This window comes from Anas acuta, chromosome 1, assembly GCF_963932015.1.
Source record: "Anas acuta chromosome 1, bAnaAcu1.1, whole genome shotgun sequence".
NCBI classification, from domain to species: Eukaryota; Metazoa; Chordata; class Aves; order Anseriformes; family Anatidae; genus Anas; species Anas acuta.
This window is the reverse complement of record NC_088979.1, coordinates 71,082,854-71,105,524: the sequence shown is the minus strand read 5'-3', so window position 1 is coordinate 71,105,524 and position 22,671 is coordinate 71,082,854. Positions and strand designations below refer to the sequence as shown.

The following is a 22,671-nucleotide window of genomic DNA, read 5'->3' as shown; positions in this document are numbered from 1 at the left end:
CCTGAGAATCTTGGCTTCTTACGCAGAATGGGGCAGATTCTGGAGTGGTTGTGGTGTAAAAGTCAGAGAGGTCATCAAGTGCAGAAGGGCAGGAGCACAGCATGAATAGGAGATGCTGTGCTGGCTGCATTTGTGATGACTGTCTATTATTGTACCCAGTACACAATTGGATGGTACACACCTTATTTGCCTTGTTGTTTTCTGTTTTGTTTTGTTTGACTTTTTTTTTTTTTCTCCTAGCAGTTCTTTTAAAGTAAGCATTCTGTAGTCCTTTGGAAACACTCTGTCATCATGCACGTCTGGGCAGACTTGCACCACAGCCCTTGAGTTAGTCCCAGATGATGCAGGAATATTCTGTTAGCAGGAGGCACATTCTGCTGACAGAGGCTTGTCTGCTTCCACACGTGTAGACCGATAAATCCCAGGGTTGTGTTAATGGTATAGAACTACTTTTGCATTTACCTCTCACAGCACTGTTGTATAATGCCTAGTTTCTGGCCAGCTTTTGAGCTCAGCTGGTCCAAATTTCCATCTGGCCAGAAGTTCACCCCCCTCTCTTGGCAGCCCTGTTTTGAGTGAGAGTGACTTTTCTTTTGGCTGAAAGACATGCACAAACAGATGAGCAGAGCTCACTCAGAAAGATGAGTTGATTCTGGGACACCTTTCTTTGGGGAGAGAGGACGACTGTACTTTAGAAAGGGAGAAGGGAGATACCAGGCTTGTCTCTTAAGAGTGGGCCAGAGAAGGCCACGTTTTATTAGTGTCAGCAATGACAGTGCAGTGACAAGAGGGAAGAAGGCTCCAGACAGTACTGCTTTATGCCTTTACCTCCTCCCAGTTCATACTTTCAGTCTGCTGGCATTTGCTCCACTTTTATTTCCACCTGCCACCTTGCTGACAGAGCTTCTGTAACTTTGCAACGCAGCATCTATCAGATGGTGCTTGCCTCATTAAGAGCAGTTTCTGATGCACAACAACCATCCAGGTGCTCAGAAGCATAGTCAGGTCTTTCATGAGCAGTACATTTCTCCTTGCTTCTGAGCAGATGACAAAGTATGACTGTGAGACAGAATAGCAGGTGATCAGCCAAACTCCTCAATGCCTCTTCAGGGGATACAGCATCCAGAGAAACAATGCACCCATGTGGAGCTTTTGCAGCATGTTCTGGAGCATGAATATTGACTCCTCAGCATTTGTGATGATCTTGTATAGGAACCATTCCTTGTGCATTGCTGGAGAAATAACTCTTCCTGCTGACGTCTTCAGACACTGAAGACAGGTGGCAAATGGGCAAAGCAGTCCTTTCTGTAGTTCACTTCCATCATGAAGGAGCTCCCAACTCCCTGCTACTCTGGGCAGTTATAGCTTTCCCCAGAATGGACACCGTGCTTGTTTTTACTTTATTTTATTTTTAATTTTTAACAAAGAAAGAAAGAAAATGAAAGCATGATGGAACACTGCACTGACATTAGCAATAAAAGAAAGTTGACTCCGACTTCTGATTTCTGCTGATGTGGAGCTGTAGCTGTCTATAATGATTTCAAGATGATGACTTAGAGTTGAATGCAGAAAAGAACCATTTGGTAGGTGATTTCCAATTCATCTTAATCTGATCTAAATCAAAACTACATGACATAGCCTTTGTGGAAGCCCCAGTATTGCATTTCCAGTGCTCAGCAGATCACTGAATGTCAGAGAACTTTACAGTTACTGACCATTCACTGCAATATATGCCCATTCTTTTGCCCTCTAATTTTTCCTTCTGTAGGAGACCAAAATTTCATGTCATGCCTTTTTTTTTTTTTTTTTTTTTTTTTTCTTCAAAATGTGCAACCAGAGTCAACTGTGCTGGTCATGGAAAGCAAAGGAAGTGAATTGGAAAGGAAGTGAATTGTAGATATTCAGAAATAAAGGTGTGCTAATAACATAAAGAAGCAGTCAGTCTGAAATGCAGCTCAGGGAAACTGACCCTAAGGGGCAAACTCAAGAGAGCACTCAGAGCCTGCATCAGGCTCTCATGGGTCTCACGGTGTCAGAAAGCTCTCCAAAGTGCCTGCCCATCATGTCCTCTGATGTCAGTGATCATTACCATGCGATCTGAGGCCGCATGGTGCAGGAACAGACACTATGCAGGTGCTTAATGGTGCCGTGTGCTGTGAACCAGCATCACCCTGTGGGATAAGCAAGTCTTACTGAGGAGCAGCCAGAATAACTGCTGCTGAAGGTGCTGCGACAGATACATGCTTAAAAGAAAGCAGTTATGCAAAGCAGCAATTGTAGCACCGTCTATATATATCTGTTCATAGGTGGATAATGGCATTAGTAGCACTAGATGTCTTTTGGGAAATTATGCTCCTTTTATATTTTATTAGCTAATAATTTCCTGACGATGGAGTCATCAAATTACAATAAAATAATAGTAAGGTATTTTTAGCAGTGAATACTTTCACCAGTGTCTGACAAATACCTGCTCACTTTCTTTGGGGAGATTATTTAGATAAGAACAAGGGACATATCCACTAGAAGAAAGAAACACAGACATGGCTGTCATTCTAGAAGTACCTGAAAACAAGGGGAAGAATAGGAAAAGACAAAATGAAATGTGGGAGACTTAGAAATTAGGGTATTTCAGTAGAATTAGCTGGATTATAGATGTAGAGTATATGTATATAGATATTTTATATGTAGCTTCTATTCCCCATTTTTATTCTTAATGGCATACAGCAAATCAAAGGAACCCGTTAATTTTTAAAACTTACTATACTATTAAACTCAAAAGCAGAATGACCATTACTATCAATTAATAGGTACTTGAATAATTTGAAGTCTAGTGGCTGACAAACTAAAATGATATGAAATGATATATCTACATATTAATACTGGCTTACATTTCAGTTTGCCTGCTGTTATTGCACATTTTTATTCTCTTTGTTCATACCTACCTTACACAGAATACCTTTTCCCCTTGTTTCTGAAAAGCTATTTAACTCACATTGCTGGTGCAAGTACAGGTTTGGTCATTTGCTCACATTATTAAATGCTGGTCTTTAATAAAGACTTTTTTTTTTTTTTTTTTTAATAAAGTATATTTTACTCACTTAGTATATTTTTGCATACTTTGAAATAGTCTAAAAACTACCCGTTATCCTTATCTTCTAAATGCATAATACCTCAGAACTGTACTAGAACAAAGTGCTCAAACCCTGGGACAGGAAGAAGTTTGGTTTCTATTCACAGCCCTGCAATGACTGACTCAGAGCAGTTTTTCTGTCCCACTTTCCAGAGCACGATGGCATCTAGGGCAGCGTGGCTCTGCCTCCGGTGAAACTGGCAGAGACCTGCTGTGCATGACCGAGCATGAATAAGGACTTTGGTCATTAAGGTTTCTGCCCTGTGAGCGAAAAGAAAAATTTGGGGTTTGATTTGCCTGTTTGTTTTCCTTTCCAAAGCACGTTCTGATCTTTTGATGGAAAGTGCTTTATAAATGCTGAATACGATGACACACTCCCCAAATAAGAAAGTAAATAAGCTTAGTAATGATAGTCTCGCCCTAGTATGACATTAGCCTAGTCACTGTACAGTCATAACAAAAGACAGCATTTGCTCCAAAACTACAAAATTAAGGAAGGGGAAATGGGACAGGTGTAGCAAAAAGTTACCTTCTTGGAAGGATGAGGTTGTACTGGTCAGCCTGAAAAGCACTTGTCTTGCCATACTGGCTATCTCACCGCAGTGTACATGTAGGTTGTTGGCAATACAGAAAAGCACAATTTTGATGAGGGAATAAATTAAAACTTGGGTTAGTGAATGTTCTCAGTCACCAGCTTTCCTTGTGTATTTAGTGGCATTAGCAAAAACCAGGAGGGTGACTGACGTTGCCACGGTCCATGAAAGTGTTGAAGAAGTGGTTGGACCCTGCACTGTGCCACCTCATAGTGCAGCTGATGGAAGCCCAATGTCTTCTGTACCACGATGAATATTTTGTGTTAAAAAGGACTTCTTCAGCGGTGGTGTAAGGGACTGCCTTATAAGAAGTTCATCAGGCTTTTCCTAATTGCTTTCCTTGATAAGCTGCCTGGAGAAGCAGAGCAAATGCAGAGTCAGCATTAAAACTCACTTAGGTCTTTATTCCATTCCTTGTTGCAGTATTTACTATTATGTTAATGCAAGCAGGTTTGTGCATACAGGCCACAGGAGGAACAACCTGAACAACTCTGTTCTTTAGCAGGAGTTAATAACCTCTGCATTTCCTTGCCGCCTCTGGTTGCAGGACACTGTTAAAATTAAGCAAAATTGCAGATCTCCTAAAGGTCTACAGAGAACGCAAGATATTATCCAGACTTATTCATGTGATAGTGTGGTTGAAATGGTGTGACTTTACAACCATGTAGAAAAAAAATTATTTAAAGTGTTTTTAAGCTGGAATCTACTCTCTCCCTCTCTCTCCTAGAAAGGACCACTGAATAATTTATAAGAATTCACTAAGACCATTTTTGTGGACTAATATTGTCTCTATTCAAAACATATAAGGATCATTAAAGCTCTGCACTCTGTAAAACTGAAGGGAACTGAGGGAAATGTTCTTCTATAAAGGATTTTAATAAGAGCTGTGATTGTTTTGTTATTTAGCTTGCTATTGTGCCTGCAGGCCTGCCTGAATCCATATTGCACAGACATACTATAAAGAAGCATTATAGGTACAGCTTGCAGCCCTGATTGTGACAGGATGAAACAATTTGGTAAACATCACTGATGGAGCAGGGAAAGCAATAGCAAGGAAAGGTCACTTTTTAGAGCCTCTACTGTAGTCTGGTTATTAAATAGTTTAATGTTCCTGAAAGAGAAGTTTTATTTGGCATGTGTGTGAAGAGCTGTGTAACTTTAGTTTTCCTTTTATTTAAAGCTTGCTCCTTCTCTAGCAGGAGGTGGGGGAAGCCATGTGCAAGGAAGGGGTAGCTGTTGCTTCCCGCAGAGCAAGGGAGTGGGGCAGCAGTAAGGTGGGAGGGCAGAAGAGATGGGGAACAATGCAACAAGGACCTGGAGGTCAAGCAGGGTGGGAGCCTCAGTACTCAGCCACGATGGCCAACACTGCTGGGAGCCATGCAGAGGCTGCCACAGCTCAAAAAGACAGTGAGCTTGGTGAAATCAAATCGAAGTAAGTGCTTGTCCTGCCAGGACACGGTGAGCAAGGGGAGTGGGTTTTGTATGACTTTCATATTTCTTACTACTTTACTAGTAGTAAGGGATAGTGACTGCTGTTGTTGGGGAGACCCCCTTGTTTGCACATTATAACCCTGGTCATGGCTGCCACCTAAGGCAATGAAAGCAGATGAAGCAGTTCTTTGAGAGTGAGGGGTGAGAAAGATGAGGAACTGAGGCAGGATAAGAATTTTCAGATCTGATTGTTTTAAAAATATTGGGGTATTTTGGTAAGCATTAATTTTTAATTTTTAAATTAATTTTGTATTATTGGAACGAGGGTCAATGGCTGACTGATGCCTTGGACAAAGGATGCTTTTGTCAGAGATCTATTTTATTGGAAATAAAAATATAATGACGTTAAATGTATTTTGAGACATTCAGCAGATAATCTGAAAACAAACAAACAAACAAACAAAAAAACATGGAACATATTTGTCATCCTCTGAGAAACGTAGTGACACCCAGTGTGGCTTCTCTTCTCCCCATCTGATTTTCGGCTTCCATGTCTTTTCATCTCAAAGTTGGAGAGCTGCAGACCCTCCAGCAATAGAAAAAGCATTGGGATTTGGACATATTTGCTCTGTTTGAAACCCCTTTTCAAACTCTGGGAGCAGCACTACTCATGTTTGCTGTGTGAAGAATTGATGGCTTAAAATAGAAATGGAGGAAGGAAGGGAAGAAAGAAGAAATCTTGTGAGACTAGCCAGCTTTACCAATAAGTTGCAAAAGCCAAGTTTAGTTTTAAAATGTTTACACTTTTCTGGTGAGATTATCATGGAAGTCCTTGCTGATGTATGTAAATGTATTTTTATATCTTTATAACGGTCTTAACTCTGTTTTTGTTCATCTCTTCTTCTCTTCCAGTGGAGTTTTTATACTGTGATTTGGCTTCCATGAAGTCTATTCGGCAATTTGTGCAGCAGTTTAGAGCAAAGAATTGTCCACTCCATGTCCTGGTGAATAATGGTGAGTTCCATTTTCTCTTTACGTATGGGGAGGATGTGACAAATGGGGCTCTCACCAATCATTTAAACATTTCAGATCGATTACCTGAACCATACAGCAGGCTACAGTATGGCTGCGCTAACAGGGTTGTCTTCCTAGGGGTTAAATTGCAATTTTAAGAGAGCACCAGCTGAGCAGATTGAACACTTGGGTGCCACCCTTCCTTGTGATGTTATTGCAAGCCTTGCTTCTTGCTGTGTCTCTAAGCTTTCCAGAACTAAAACTCATGTAACAGCAGAAAAATCTAAGCATCCATTAAAAAAAAAAAAAAAAGGCAAAGCAAAGTAAAGCTGTACTTCATGGCTGTAGAAAACCAGCCCTTTCACCTTTGTTTGCTTTCTCTCCTTTATATTTCCCTTTTATGAACGCATGCATTTGCTCTTGCTGTGTGTTGAGCTGGATGGGGGTCAATCCATATGAAACATAATCCAACAAATTATCCAGGTGACCTCAGAGCGGTCACTGCTCTGATCAAGGTGCTACTGTAAAGTTGTCCATCAACTGCATCCTCAGTGGTCAGAGAACAAATTAAAAGGATGACATTTATCTTGCATTCATACAATTATCAAATGAATCTCATTACTCTTAAGGATTTAAACTTAGTTATTCACATGCTTGCCATCTAATTATTCTTTATAGCTATGGTATTTTTGGAAAACAGCCCATACAATAATTTTCCTATATGCTCTGTGCATTTTCCTAAAGGGGAATTTTCACCGGTGTATTTAACTAGGGATAAATCTGCCAGCAACAATTTAGGATTCTTTTTGAAGCTTTCTGCTGTTCTTCTTTTCCGCATTATTTGCATGCATGCTCATTATCTTTTCCCGTGAATCTTTTGGTCCAGGTGAGGGCAAACGTGCTGCAAATAAAATATTTTGTTACATTGTTGATGCCTTAAACAGCTCTCAGTAATGCAAATACTGCAATAAAAAATCAAGAGTATTTTATTTCCTGATTGATATGAAACATTCATTAAATGTTCAAGTAAGCGTTCATTTTTATTTCATTAGTCAAAAAAAACCTACCATTATAATTTTAATCGTGAAATACTTAAAGGTAACGGATATTTAATCCTGGTTGCAAAATCTCTGTAGTTGTACATGCTTTCTTTTAAAGATGCACAGTGCAAACTGTTACACAGGTGGGAATCAAGCTGCATTTTGAACATGTAGCACTTTGTAGAACACAAGGTTTTGATATCTCTGCACCCATCAGGAAGCCCCTGCCATCCACTAGCTTCTAGGGCTGTGTGGTGGGGGTTTGGAGACAGCTCAGGGGAGAAATTATGGAGCTACAATGACAGCGTGGCTGGAAAACCTCTTGAGTAAAGGACTTGGTTCTACCCTACGTGCTGCAGAAACAAGACATATACAATCGCAGTTAAATGCATATTGTTAATCAATAAACCAACTTAGATGCAAATAGATCTCCTAGTGTGCTTAATATAAGACCAAAGACCCAAACTCTCTTTTGAGAAAGAAGCTTGAGACTAAATCTGCCTGAATCAGTCTGTATTTTCACGACCTGCAAGAAAGGCATTTGATTTCACTTATGATTGTTACCAAATACTTAAAGTTGGAAAGAAAATTTGGTTGTTAAAACAAACAAACGAGCAACCACCACAAAACAACTTGTTAGAAATAAGTCTGGAATGGTTGGTCCAACCCTGCTTTTTACTGAAACTAACAGAATCACAGAATTGATAGTATCCAAAGCTGCTGTAAATACTCCCTTATAATTAGGTTAGTCTCTGATCATTACCTGGCACATCATCAGCATCCACCTCTAAAAGCTCTTTCCCCCCAGTTTATGATCCTTTGTTTGCTCTTGTAAATAATCTGTAGTATTCAGTTTTGTAACTAGTTTTAAAGTGAAAGCCCAAGTGCTTTCTTGGTATATCAGAGGAAAATGAAAATACCTAATAGAGGTCTCACATAAAAACCTTTGCATCTTCTCTTGGCTTTCCATCAGTACTGAGCACATACAAGACAAATGCTGACATTTAGGCTACCTGGTAGGTTTTTCCTTTTTCCTTTCCTTCCCTACTATTTCTCTCTCTCTCTCTCTCTATCTCTCTCTCTCTCTTTAAAACCCATTTCTTCACTATTATGCAGTGTGCTAAGGAACGAGATCCAGTCCATCGTAGACTGCAGGGCTGGAGGCACTACTCACTCAAAAACCTCATGACAGTTGTCAGCTCAACTTCCTTCCTTGCATGATCCCTTAGAAACAAGCTTGGGTCCCTGAGAGAGGACAAGGCTTGTGATAATAAAGTGTTTTATGTGGGTGAGTTGTTGGGCATGTTATCAGTAGTGAGTATGCTTTCTGTCAGAAAATTTAGTTGTCAATAGCAAGGCATTTTGCAGGGCCATTCGAGTGCTTGGAGGACATCCCATAATGACATGGTGGATTTTCTTATGTCTCACTGTATGCATCTAGAATAGTGGGTTTCTTATCACCTAATACTTTATTATTTCTTACAGATCTTGAAGATCTAGTGTTCTTGATATGAAGAAGAATTTTTGTTTTCTAGCATATGGGGAAAAGCCTGCAGGCCAGGCATCTGCACAATGCATTTGTAGGCAGTCATACGCTTTTCAGAGTCTGTTGGGGCTAATAGGACATCTCTATTAGTTTTTGAAAATGGATTTCATATGGGCCCCATGATTTCTGAATCATACCAGGATTGGAATCTAATAGTAAATTTCCTCTCTGTTTTCATAGGAGCAGGACTTCATTATCAAGGATTATATTAATTTATTATATTTAATGTAAAAACACCATGAACTAATACATTGCATTTCTTTTCACACTACATTAGTGTTATTTAATTGCTTTAAATTAAAATATTTTAAATGTATCTATATAATTATGTCTGTATATTAGATATATAAATATATATTTAGTATATATTTATATTTATTTATATTTATATTTATATAATGTAAATATGAATATAAATATATTTTTATTTATTAATATATATATATTATTAAATATATTTATATTTATTTATTTATACTATTATATTTATATAGTGGTCTGTCCACATCATATCTCCATGAGTATGGATACTGAATGAATGTTAAGGTATATGATATTTGACGGGGGCTTTTGTGAATCTAACAAAATGCCTATCATTTCAAGATGAATTGAGGAAAGTTCTGACATCATATAGTAATACAAACTATGAAATTAAGATTGTAATATTATTAAAGATAGGTGATTTGGCACAAGTTGCTGTGTTAGGTCAATCAGTACTATATGTCTGACCAAAGATCATTATGAAATTCATCCGTTTCCCAGATCACTACTGATTTTTTTTGAAAAAACATATCTGCTCTCCATCACTTGCTTGGCCCAAGGATCTAGCTGGAAATTAATATAATAGCAAACTCCTGAGTTGCAGAATATTCTGCTAGAGCTAGACACCCAGATGCCACAAAAAATTCAGTAAGGTTTACATATCCAACCACTTTAGTCATGTTAAGAAGTCTAAGCTTTCAAATTGGAGATTAGTGCACTGAAGTCGCCTCCTCTCTTTTTGTTATAGATGTTTTTAGCATATATATTTAACTTTCTAATTCCTAATTTCAAAGAAAAAAATTTGGTTGAATACACACATGATTTCAGCTGACAAATAAAGGTTTGTTGTGCCATTACTATGCTTTCTGCATCAGTAATGTGCATGCTCAGCTCTTGTCTTTTAAATTAAACAAAATGTATTAAAGACGCAAATAGGGTATTACATAAACATTCCTTAAAAAACATAATGTGCCAATGGTAAAAAGAGAAAAAAAAAGAAGAAAGAAAAAAAGACACCAAAATGTAATGCATTTTCTGTGAAAAAAGTTAAAAAAAAAAAAAGGTTAGCTAAATAGTCAAACTACGAGCCACAGAAGGGTAGATACAGTACAACTTACTCTGAAGAATTCTTCTGAAAGGTCAGAAGAATGTGTATTCTAGTCCACTAATCTTCAAGTGGATGCCATTTTTTGTTTTTTTTTTTGAAAAGGACAGCATGTTTGTACTGTTGAAAATCATTTAGTATATTACAGCATCTACAGTAGCATAGCCATTCAATACAGTCATTAAAACAGTATCACGGTTAAGATGCATTAAAAAGTCTTCTATCTTCAAGAACTGCACAAGGAACAGATGTAAAACACTTTGTAAAATTCCATAAACAGCAGTCACTGATTCATGCTAGAGATATTTTTTCTAACTTGAAGTCAATTGTTTTCTCTGTGTGCTAGAAATGTTTCTCGGTATCTTTTAGATAATACTTTAACGTATGTGTTCCTTGCAGTACTTTATGATCTTAAAACCAAGAGAGCTAACACCAAAATCACAACATCTATACCGATAAAAGAATAGCTCTGGATACCAAACGTACATCGTCTAATTCACTAAAAATGAAATAGCATCTACCTTCTCTGTTGCAGTTTACTGAAGGGCTTGTGGTTTTGGCTTCAGGATAGGAAAGGACTGAGAGACAACTACATTTAGTATATGCCTTGGCATGCACACAGACACAGAAAAAGAGTTTAGAGATTTCAGTATATTATTAGCCTATTGTAGGCAGATTACATGTAATATATTTCAGGTTGAAACCTATCTGAGCCAATTTAAAATCAATAATTCTGAACTGCTGGCTAGTTCAGAGGATCATACTCCATAAATTGTGGATCATCTGAGAAATCTCTCTCTTGATAGAATGAATAGGTCTCTATAAGCTTATTTCTTCAATTCCTAGAGCACAACAAAAGACATATCTGCAGGTAAGCATGTGAAATATCAATATATTTCTTTGTGTTACCTACAGTCAGTTCAGCCATGTGCAGTCCAGCCATAATCCTTTGCCTGAAGCCATTTGAGAAGTCCTTTGGATGTTGTCATGCTTGATCACATATTAAATTACTTGTTTTTAAGTATTTCTAGGATCAATCTTCAGAAGAAATGTGAGATTTGAGGGGTGGGAACAAGTGGATATAACAAATGCAAACAGTTTTATAGGTACCTAGCTATTCACAAGTATTATGGATTGGCTATGTTTAACCACATTTACTTATGTTATAGCACTGGGATCTAGAAAAGATCCTGTCCCACTGGATTAGAGCCAGCTCCCATCGGTAGCAGCTGCAGGCTAAACAGGCTATAAAATGGAGTGAAGAAAAAACAGCCCCAGAGAAGTGGAAAATAACTGGGAAAGGCCCTGAGTTAAAGTTAGTGAGGAGGATTGCTGCTCTTGACTCCAGTGGAACTTGGATTACAACAAAAATAATGCTTTTCCTCCGGTTATACAGGAGGCTGTGGTGAACTCAGGAACTGATCTCATGAATCTTGTTCCATTGTCTTGATTACAGGGTCATTTTTCATCTTTATGCTTCCCTGAAGACAAATTAGAGAAATATTTAAGCCAAGCTGAGGTGAAACAGGAGAGAGGGGGGGGGACAAAAAGGGAGAACAAGGAGAAAGAGAGGAGGATGAACACAAGGGCATCTGGCCCTTGACCTGTATGTAATGGTTGACTGATAGTAGCCATTGTGGGAGAGCTGGGCCTCTGGGAGGTGTTTAGAGCTGGAAAAGGTAATTTGAAGTAGAGGGGAGATTGGTTTCAAGTGGATATTCCATGGATGATGGGCAAAACTACAAGAGTCGTAAAGACAGTAACATGCAATATTAATTTGTTCTAAAATTAGAAGATACTCTGAGAGGCAGTTTTTTTGAAGAAGCCCAGTGATAACATATGGCATTTAGTTGATCTTTTTCAGCAGAGGTATCTTTATCAGAGAGGTGACTGGAAATCATGGGGAGGCTGGCATACTGTTTGCACACTGCGCATTACAGGTATTTGGTGCCTTGGGTACTGGAAGCAACGTGTCTGGGCACATGTGTCAGAGCTCCGTGATCCTGCCTACAGTTCCCAGCCCAGCTTGTTCGGAGCCACCAATGGTTGTGCAATGCTGACATTTACTTAGTGCCCACATTTTTAGCAGCAGTCATCAGCTAGAGCTGTTATCGTACTTGAACGGCGTTGTTGTCTGCCAGAATATGTATCCACTACAAAGATACCAGATTTCTTATAAAAGGCTTACTTTTTATTTGATTAACTAATACGTTGGAAGAGCAACTTTAGGCTACTTCCAGCTGTCAAACTGTAAAGATTTCATTCATGAAAATCATTACTTTTGTTTGATATTATCTTTTATGTCTTTCTAATTATTTCCAAAGTTTTTTTCTGTGCCTGGAATATCAAACATTTCTTGAAAAGGGAAATATCTTAGGCTCCACATGCTGTAGTTTCTTGACTCACTTGCTTTTATGTCCTGAATGTGAATTTTTTATCAGTGGAAGACAGATACAATAATTCAGCTATTGATGGATTAGGAAACCCAACCGGTTCTACGTAAGTGTGTGGGACATTTGCCACTAGCATTACTGAGAGGCAGGGATGAGCCATGGTTTATTCTTGCCTAATCTTTTCATAGCTTTTAGGTAAAAATATTTTTTAGAAAGATTGCAAAACGAGATATTTTACTTCTAGGAGAACTTCCTGCTGAATGAAAAAGCTTTGATTGACTTTCCTATTTTCTCTTCTTGAGGGTGATAACTCACTATTGTGCCAACACAAATTACAAAACACTTACTGAGCACGCTTTTAGGAAAAAAAGGTTTTGTTTTGTTTTGCTTTTGTTTTATTCCCAGCCAGGCCCAATTATGAATGTTCTGATTTTAGTGCAAAAACAAACCTCAGTTGTGGATCATATATATATTTTCATAACTGACTCATTTTCCAGGGAACTCATATATTCACTATGGAGCAGCATGACACTGACTCAAAAAGTGAATCTGTTCTTAAGGAGTTATTATAACCTGTTCAGATTTACACCGAACCTACCAAGACTGGGATGTTGCTCTTATTGTCATTGAATGTGGATTTTCTGCATTTTTCCTTTCTTGTTCCCTTTAACCTACTGATAGGCTAAGAGCTTGTCTTCACTGGAAAGATGCATTGCTTTATTTCTGTGGGCACAGCTGATACAGTCCACTTCTCCCTTGTAGGCATTTTAGGTGAGTACAGGAGCACTAGCAGTAGACATTACTCAATCTCTATTTCCTTACTAGTTAGCCAAACTTTTAATGATTGGTCTAAAAGTTTTCATGCCACCTATCTGCCTTAGGCTAAATTATTTCTAATTTAATATTTGTAATGCCAGATAAAAGAGTTTATCTTTTTCCAAGAATAGTAATATATATATATATGTGTGTGTGTGTGTGTGTGTGTTTTATGATGTCAAAAATGATGTCAAGTTTCTTTAAAAAAGTTTTTATTGTGTTATTGTAGTTTGGAATGAGGACCTAAATGCCGGCAAGGTGCTGCTTTGGTGTCAGAGATGGATGAACCTTTCAGCACCAGTAGAACATTCCCATCCTGTGTCGAGACAGAAGCCTGTTAAGCAATCCAGTTTGGAAAACATCTTTCACACTAAAATATCTAAAGATTTTGTCTGTACTGAGCATGTCCTGACTCGGGACTGAGCTGGTCTTTCTCCTAGCATCACAACCCTGATATAAAGCCCTTGCACCATGTGCAGGCAAAGGCACCAGCACTGATGCTGGGCACCAGTGTCCCCTCTTCTCCATGGCTACCTTGGAGCTGTGGTGGAGATGGTCACTGTGGCTTGCTTCAGCTTCTGGTCTCTCTGTTGTCCAATCTGGGAGCCTGGCTGCTCTCTGATCTCTGTGCCAACTTCCTGTCCCATGAAAAGCAGGCTGTGGGGAGGGGAGAGGTGGGTGAAAGGTAGTGGGTGTCTGGGTTTTACCTTAATTTGGAGCTGGGACATGGCTATGAAGATAGGATGTGATTTCAAGTAACGCCTAAATGCCTCACCAGACAGAGCTGGTGAGCTGATGCTGCTGGGGACCCCATGTTGCTAGTGACCACATCTCCCTGTAAGTGCTGGCTGTTGCATTTGTAGGCATGAGGAAAAAACCTGAAGTGTGGAGAAGGGAGAAGCCCAGTTTGAAGGCAGATGGGGCAAAACCGTAACTTCCAGGGGAGGGAGATTTATACAAGAAGACAAGGTTTAGAGAACTAAAATAGAAGAGAAGTGGCTGAGGATTTGAGGGTTTAGAGAAGTCAGACAGGGATGTTAAATGGGAGAGACGGCAAAAGATTGAGTAAAGAGCTGATGGGGGGAATGGGACAGTCAGGTGGGAACCTTTAGGACAGGGGAAAACTTGATGGCAGTACATTCATGTTTTGTGATTGAAAGACTTTTAAAATAGAATTAAACTATGAATGTAGCATAAATTCTTACTCAATAGCAAGAAATACATAAGAGAGCAAATAACTGGGGGAAAGCTGGGGTTGGTAGTAAGGATGAAGAGGCAATTTCATGTCTCAGCTATAGGACAGCTCTCAGTCAGTTTGCAAGTGATTAGATGCCACATAATTCATGAGAACTGAGTCCTTATTTTGAGGAACAGAATCTCTGTTGCACACCGATTGAACATTTTCTTGCAGTATGGAAATTCTTCACTGATCTCTTTGTGTGTGTGTGTGTGAATTTACTGATGTTTAACAGACAAAAAACCTATTTCCCCCAGTGTGGACATGATTATAATCTCTCTCTTCAGTCTAGCCTCCAAGTAGACAAATAGCTTGCAAAAATTAATTCCCATCTACCTGTGTCAATGGTGATGGAAATAGAACCAAGGATAGGGAAGGTGGTGGGAGCCTCCCAGCCCCATATCTCATAGGGTTATAGTATATACCATATTTCATAGTATTCAGGCATAAAGGAGTTAGGGTGGCTGTGTAAGAAAATCATGGACAGCAAATTTACTGTTTGCGGGAAAGAACTGAGGCAGATGAAACTGATATGCATGTCTGGGACTGAACCTCTCCCCTCCCTCCTGCACATATACTGTTCCCGATAAGATCGGAGTTGGGTCACCTGATTTTGGGGATAGGAGAGGGAGAGGAATGCAGGCAGGCTCCTCTTCTGGGAGGAGAGACCAAAGCTGCTGGAGACAGCTCTCCTCCACAGCCCAAGGCTCAGTCCCAAGAGGCTGTTTATCAAACCTGCTTCCATGGTGTCCAGTCCTCTCTGGGGAAGGTCTACACAGGGGACACTGTCCCACCCCGGATGCTAGACAGATATCTTTGCATCTCTCTGAGGGTCAAATCCACTGGTGTGGTCTCTAAGTGCCATCTAGGTTTGATCATTATGCTATAGCATAAAATTCCTTGCTTTCCTTCTGTTTCCTCCAGTTTTCTTTAGAAAACTGGATATATATACACACACATATATATATATTCACACGGAGCTCCAAGATACTAGGAAGTGCAATAATGAAAAATGCCTACACAAGGCCCTCTACACTAGAACTACATCACTAGGGAACTGTATCAAGCTTATATTTTATGTTGTTTTTAAATCTTTGGATTTTTTTTTTCTTTTTCAGTTTTCATATACTGTTAATCTGGCTCCTGTGTGTGGTCCTGTCTAGACTGAGTGCTTCTGTGAGATACCAGTAGATGTGCAGGGAAACAGCACTGGGCTCTGTGTTACAGACTTAGTAAGAGTGTTTTTAGCAAGCAGTGTTTTGTAACAGTGCTGTAAATTCACATCTTTGCAGCCCAGACAAGGCATAAAAGTCAAAAGCAGTTAGGTTAGTACAGTTGTGTCTCCAGTAAGGGCCTCTGAGGGCAGTTCTTCTGATAAGGCATTGTACTTTCTCGTTGCTCATTAGCCAGGAGGGGACTGCAGGGTGGGCATATTCTGGAATAACAGCACAGCTGAACGAGGTGGAACAAACTAGTTGAAGCAGCTATACAGTTATTAAGATGTTCACTCTGTTATAGCTGTTCCTATTTAGAAGAGAAGTGGGCTGCACTGTTATGCAGCTAGACAGACCCATTGGTAATCTTTTGGTGTGTGCATGTGCAAACCAGAGCAATTTGGGACCTCTGCTAAGTGGGGTGTGCTGCCATGCGTGCCAGCACTCATGGGGGAAAAAACGCAAAGCCTGCATATAGAAAAGGCTCTGCACTTACATTTGGAGTACCCCTCTCTATTTATTTATTCCTTCAGGAACTTTTTTTGGTATCGTAAATATCTCTTGCAAACAGCAAAAAATAGGTGAATGTGGTTATATAGGTTCATCTCCTGCTGCAAAGGCATTGTGTATACAACTGAGCTCTTGCATTGCCTGTCTATCCTATGCGTTGCTGGGGATAAAAAGCCAGCACTGCCTCCAAGCCTAGCTCCATGAGCCTGCCTGGGAAGGACAGCATTTTGATCTACATCTGGAGCAGAGTTTTTAAATCTTGCCTGTGTTTTCTTTCATTTATTTAAAGTGTTTTGAGAGAAATACATTTACAACCTCCAAGTAGCTCACTGTAAATAAATCTAAATGGGAGAAACACTTGTATTTTTAAATGTATAATATAGTTGAAGTATGTTCTGTGCAGCTGCAGGTACAGGAATTACTGCAGTTATTACCCTCATCTGCAGTACAGGCAGGCACAGTACAAATCCTCCTATATAATCCAATAAAAATACGGTATGTGCCTGGCCTGTCATACTTACATTGCTCATAAAATTTTTAGCTATGTTGTGTGCCATATCAGATTCATTATGCTTTTAAAATCACATAAGAATAGTTCACTGATGGATCCCAAAGAGTTTCACTGGAAACTTTTATAAACAATCATAATAGATGAATGATTACAAGGACAGTTTTCTTGAGGTGTATTCATTCTTTGAGAGAAAAATACCTTCTGTTTCTCCACTGCCTACTCATAAGAATAATTATATATATATATTTAATTTGTTATAGCTAATTAAAATGTGTGTAATTTGAACAAATTACAATACATAAATAACTGTGGCACACTGGAATGTATTACTTTGTAATAAGAACAATCACTCAACATAGTTTCAAAATCACACATCAATGTGTCATTTAGGCAGTTTTATACATGCATACTGTCAGACTTTTCCCTGAACATTTCAATAACAGCTAATCATTTTCATCTTGCTTATAAACTCATTTTCTAATGCCATGCTGCCATCAGTGACACTTTTTTGTTTGGAAACAATCTAGACAAATCTGAGGAATTAATGGCCTGTATGCTGCCACTACAAATTTCACATGTGCTCCAAAAAAATGAGGAAACTGACTGATGGTAAAGTCATACAGATATTGGGTAGTATTCCATGCCAGAAGAAGTAGCAAAACCATTCTTGGTTTACAGCGAAGAGGTAAGATGAAAAAAAAAAATAGGTATTTTAAACATATCAAATACTATTAGATTAATTGAAGGAATTAAAAATAGAATCAGCTTTCACTCTTTGAGTTACCTTTCCAGGCCCTTGAGTAAAGCAGATGACGTTTCTGGACAAAAAGAAATCAATAGTATGCCACTTTTAGTACCTACTGAATGTTAGGGAGTTAATAATTAAAAAAAAAAAAAAAAAAAAAAAAAAAAGGTGTTGTTGCTACAGTTGCTTTCGTCAGAAAAGCAGCTGGGTTCGGTTGCCCAGTGGGTATGGCTTTGCACACTCACTCTCAGGGAATTGAAATGGCTTTTCCTCAACTAAGAGGAGAAAGTGCCTTCAAATTGCAGGGCAACATTTTCTGAAAGCCTTGATATGAACCACTTCAAAGATGAAAGCCTTTAAAAAAATCTGTGTCTTTCAAAGATGTTATTGGATTAATAGTATTTGACCAGCTGTTGAAGACAAAAGGAGAATTGTAACAGCAAGAAATCCAAGCAGGGGTGATTGTGCTTGCTCAAGGACTTGACCACATTTCTGCTCAGAGGAAGCTCTCGAAGAATGACCAGGACAATTTTAGGGAATGTATTTTAACAGCTGTACATTGCACGAACATAACTTTTTTTCCATTTCATGACCTGATCTCAGGTCTGTTTTCTGCTCCCAGGACGTGCAACACAGATGGTGGAAACTAATTGGGGTGGAGGGCAGAGCCTGTATGTGCTCTGGAAATCCCACACCTCTTCAGGGGTTGCGGGGGCAGTTGGTACAGCATAGGCCAGAGGGAGCAGTGACAGCCTGTCCGACTTTGCCTGCTGGTTAAAACTGAAGGGCTGTAGCAGCCATCTCGGGCACTTCTCACTGGACAAATTCCTCTGACTTCAGCTGGCAGAAGTATGTGTGTGTATGGGGAGGCCTACAGCAAGCCCTGCAGCAGCCCAGGCAGATGAAGAAGCAGCAGCTGGGGATCACAATCTGCTTTGCTGTGCAAGGGCTGCTTTATGTTCTCCTTCCTTTCCTGGACTGCCGTTTGATCAGTGTTGCCGCAAATATACCTCTTGCAAACTGCTCCCTCCCACCTTTTCTAGTTTTAGAGCTTTGGAAGGCAGGATGAGCCCCAGAGAGATGCAAATCATTTCCTTGTACCCACCCCTGTGCTCAAAGATGCAGTACTGTTCCCATCTGCCCTCCAACAGCTCATGCCAAACCCCGTCTCTGCTAAAACTCATGCTCTAGCTGACTGAGACTTGGTCTGGGTGCTTGTGGTTTGTTGTCCCTCCCACCCTTTCCCTCTTCTCCATGTCCCAGAAAACAAGAAGGCTCCACATGGACTTATCTCACATTTCTGTCCATTTGTAACCTTCATGCCAGTGTTTAGTCTGTGCCTGTGTTCTGGATGTCATTGTATGCTGCACATGCAGATTATGGAGGAAAATTGAAGTCTTTTTCGTTTTCCAGCTATGTGAGCAGTTGCACCACACAAAGTGTTGCCAAGGAAAGAAAATACAACGGGACACCCAGACAGACACCCTCTAATTTGTATCTTTCCATTATTAAAGATGAGGTTTGTCATGCAGAGATAGCACATCCGGTGACTGGGTTCTGCTGTCATTCTGAGGGACCTGGGAAAGTGACTGTGATGACAGAGATACACCAGTCAGAGCTTGTGGAGAGGCCAGGCATGTAATCTGAATTGTGTTTCACTCGTTCATTTCATCAGCCAGCAGAGTGGAGGAAGGGCTTTGCTCATGCTCAGTCTTAGTTTCTTTGCATGTGAGTGTGTTGTGTTACACCCAAACTTTTTACTTGCTCTCTTACCATTCTGTCTTCTGTCCTCTGTCTTCTCTCATTCCTTGCCTTTACTCACTCCACTTTTCGAGTTGTCTTCTGCTCCCTTTCTCACCTGCATTTTCTTTTCCATCTGATGTGTTTTACACATTTTCTCTGTGTCCTTTCAACATTGCTGTTTTCCAACTTTTCATGCTCTTTCATACTTTCTATTCCCTGATTGTATAACACAGCAGTCTCCACAAACAGTAGCGTGTTTGATCTCCACTCCTACAAAATGCCCCGTTTCACTCTGGACTGCGTTTCCACACAGGGCCAACTATTTTTGATGTCTGTGCCCATTAAGCAGTAGGCAGCCCATAGGTGAATTTCTGGATGAAGCTACATACGTTAACCATACTAAAATGATCCTGAAAATGTAACCTGTTCAATCTGAGCAGCAGTAGCAAAGCAGTGCTGTCTGATGGCTGGACCCTCCTAAAGAAGGAGAGACGCGGACATACAGCATGTGTAATTTATGGTGGGAATTTAATGTGCCATCATTGATCTGATGTCAAGCAATAGAAAGTTAAAGGGTGTTTGATGGACCCATGAAGTAGTGTGAGGATGAAACTGAGAACATTTTATATCTGTAAGTAGAGTAGACCTTTCTGCTGTATCATATTCATGTGTTTTAGAGAGAAGACAACTGGCCTGCAATGTTATCCTCTATGAGCTGCATTTAAATTACAAAGGTCAGGTCCACTTGTATGATAATTACATTTTAATAAAACAAGAATAATTTATAACATTCGAATCCACATTATAATCAAGTGGGATAGATAACCACCTCTGGTGGTTTTACTTGGGTGGGCGGCTGAGCTCCACCTCAGCCACTCTCTCACTCCCCCTCCTCAAAGGGGAAGGGGGAGGAAATACGATGCAAAGGGCTCAAGGGTTGAGATAAGGACAGGGAGCTCACTCAACAGTTATCATGACAGGCAAAATAGCCTCAGCATAGGGAGACAGTAAGATTTATTGCTTATTACTAACAAGCTAAAGAAGTGAGAAATGAAGGAAAGAAACCAAAAATGCCTTTCACCCATCTGCCCTCTTCCACCTCCTTCCCCTGAGCGGCACAGGGGAACGGGGAATGGGGGCTGTGGTCAGTGCCTAACATTTTGTCTCCTCCACTCCTTCATGGTCACTCCCTGCCCCTGCTCTGTGTGGGGTCCCTCCCACGGGATGCCGTCCTTCTCAAACAGAGCCTGCGGGGGCTGCACACAGGCAGCAGCTCTTCAAGCACTGCTTCCACATGGCTCCATCCCACAGGGTCCATCCATCCCCCAGGAGCAAACTGCTCCAGCACGGGTCCCCCCACAGGTGGGCAGCAGCTCCCCCCAGACCCCTGCTCCTGCGTGGGCTCCTCTCCACAGGCTGCAGCTCCGGCCCGGGGCCTGCTCCTGCAGGGGCTCTCCTTGGGCTGCAGCCTCCTCCAGGCCACATCCACCTGCTCCACCGGGGGCTCCTCCACCCATGGGGGGGCTGCAGCATGGAGATCTGCTCCATGTGGGACCCATGGGCTGCAGGGGGACAGCCTGCTCCACCAGGGGCCTCTCCACAGGCCACAGGGGAGCTGCTGCTGCCTCCCTGGAGCACCTCCTGCCCTCCTGCTGCACTGACCTTGGCATCTGCAAGGCCGTTTCTCACTCTTCCAGCTGCTGTGAGGCCACAGCTTTTTTTGTTTTTGTTTTTGTTTGTTTGTTTGTTTGTTTTTTCCCTTTCTTAAATGTGCTCTCACAGAGGCTCAAACAACATCACTTATTGGCTTGGCTCTGGTCAGCAGTGGGTCTCTTATCTAACATGGGGCAGCTTCTAGATTCTCCTCACAGAAGCCACCGCTATGGCCCTCTGCTACCAAAACCTTGCCATGTAAACCCACAACACCATCACACAGCTTCAGGACACGGTATGGTTCATATGTTAGCACAGGATTCTCTGCAAGATGCTGAAATCAACAGTGTGAATGAAGGATGTGGATGTTTATTTTAGGCAGTGAGTGAGAAAATAGCAGTTTGTAGAAATATATGCAAAAATATTGCCAAAATAAGCATTCAAAAAGTTGTTTCAATATGCAGCTGCATGTAAACATAGTAATTAATATATATTGGGTAAATTTACTGCATCTTTTCTCACCCACACCAGTGAGATAGAAGTTGCAGATTTCAGACAAAGACTCAACAGATCTTTAAACTCTAGCCAGGGCTCAGCAGAAAACTATCTGGGAGAAAAGATCTGCTACTTAGCCTGGTCTTGCCTCCACTCCTCTGAGCTCTTTGATGGAGGTAGTGTTGTTGGGATCACCCAGTTCCCACATCTTCTTGGTAGACTTACTGTTGTGGATCTGCAGCATTGGATTCTGGCATGGCAGCAGAGGGTTAAATCAGCTTTTAATGTCTTCAGACCACTTTTCACACTTTTCATTTATCCTCGCAACTTGGCAGGGAGGGAGAGACAATCTACCTGTTTTCTGGCTATAGGAGTGGAAGCGGGGATTTTCACATTTTTCTCGGCAGGAATCAGTCAGTGTCAGCTTTACGCTTCACATGCCATCACCAGTCATTCATTGCTCTAAATGCCATGTTTACATTGTGCAGCAGGAGATCTGTGCTCCTTCTGTCTAGCTGCTTCTCTGCAATAAATCAACTGGTTTTCCCTGTACTCTCTCTTCCAGCTGGGGTGATGCTGGTCCCTGAAAGGAAGACAGAGGATGGGTTTGAGGAGCACTTTGGCTTGAACTACTTGGGACACTTCCTGTTGACTAACCTCCTCTTGGATACGCTGAAGCAATCAGGAACGCACAGTCACAACGCTAGGATCGTCACTGTCTCATCAGCCACCCATTATGTAGGCAAATTGCACCTGAATGACTTACAAAGCAGGTACTGATCCATTTTGGCTGTTCACTGATCTGAAGTAAGGGTGTGTGCTGATTAAATTGTGGGTTTTTTTGATGACTTTTTTTTTTTTTTTTTTTTTTTTTTTTTAATAATGGTGCTTCTCAGGCAGTTTGGATCTTGAACAAAGCTTGTGGTCTCTTACTCTGAGCCTTGAAAGCCTTGCTTCCTTTCTGATGCTCACACCATGACGGCTGTGGTGCAGTCTGGACTCCTCACTGCCTAATCTGGGAGACTGAGCAACTGGGAACTGTTTTAAAATGGTAGGGTGATTGCTAACAGGCTTCACCCTCAACTGAGTTACCTCCGGGGGCATGCAAGCACTGAGGCCCTGACCCTTTCATCAGATGGGCACAGCGGACACCCATGGCTGGCCACCCAGGGCCGTGTGTGCCCGGGGCTGTAGGGGCACATCAGGGATCTTCTCCAAGAGGGCTCTGGCTGGG

General features: G+C 40.8%; 1 protein-coding gene across 2 annotated transcripts in view; it reads left to right on the top strand.

Moving 5' to 3' along the window:
• Positions 1 to 22,671, top strand: part of DHRSX (dehydrogenase/reductase X-linked) — a 212,019-nt gene that overhangs the window by 143,672 nt on the left and 45,676 nt on the right. For both annotated transcript variants that reach the window (XM_068682180.1, XM_068682179.1), the window contains exons 5-6: positions 6,067 to 6,168; positions 22,003 to 22,210. In XM_068682180.1, coding sequence (XP_068538281.1) covers positions 6,067 to 6,168; positions 22,003 to 22,210 — 310 coding nt within the window. The remainder of the gene's footprint in view (positions 1 to 6,066; positions 6,169 to 22,002; positions 22,211 to 22,671) is intronic.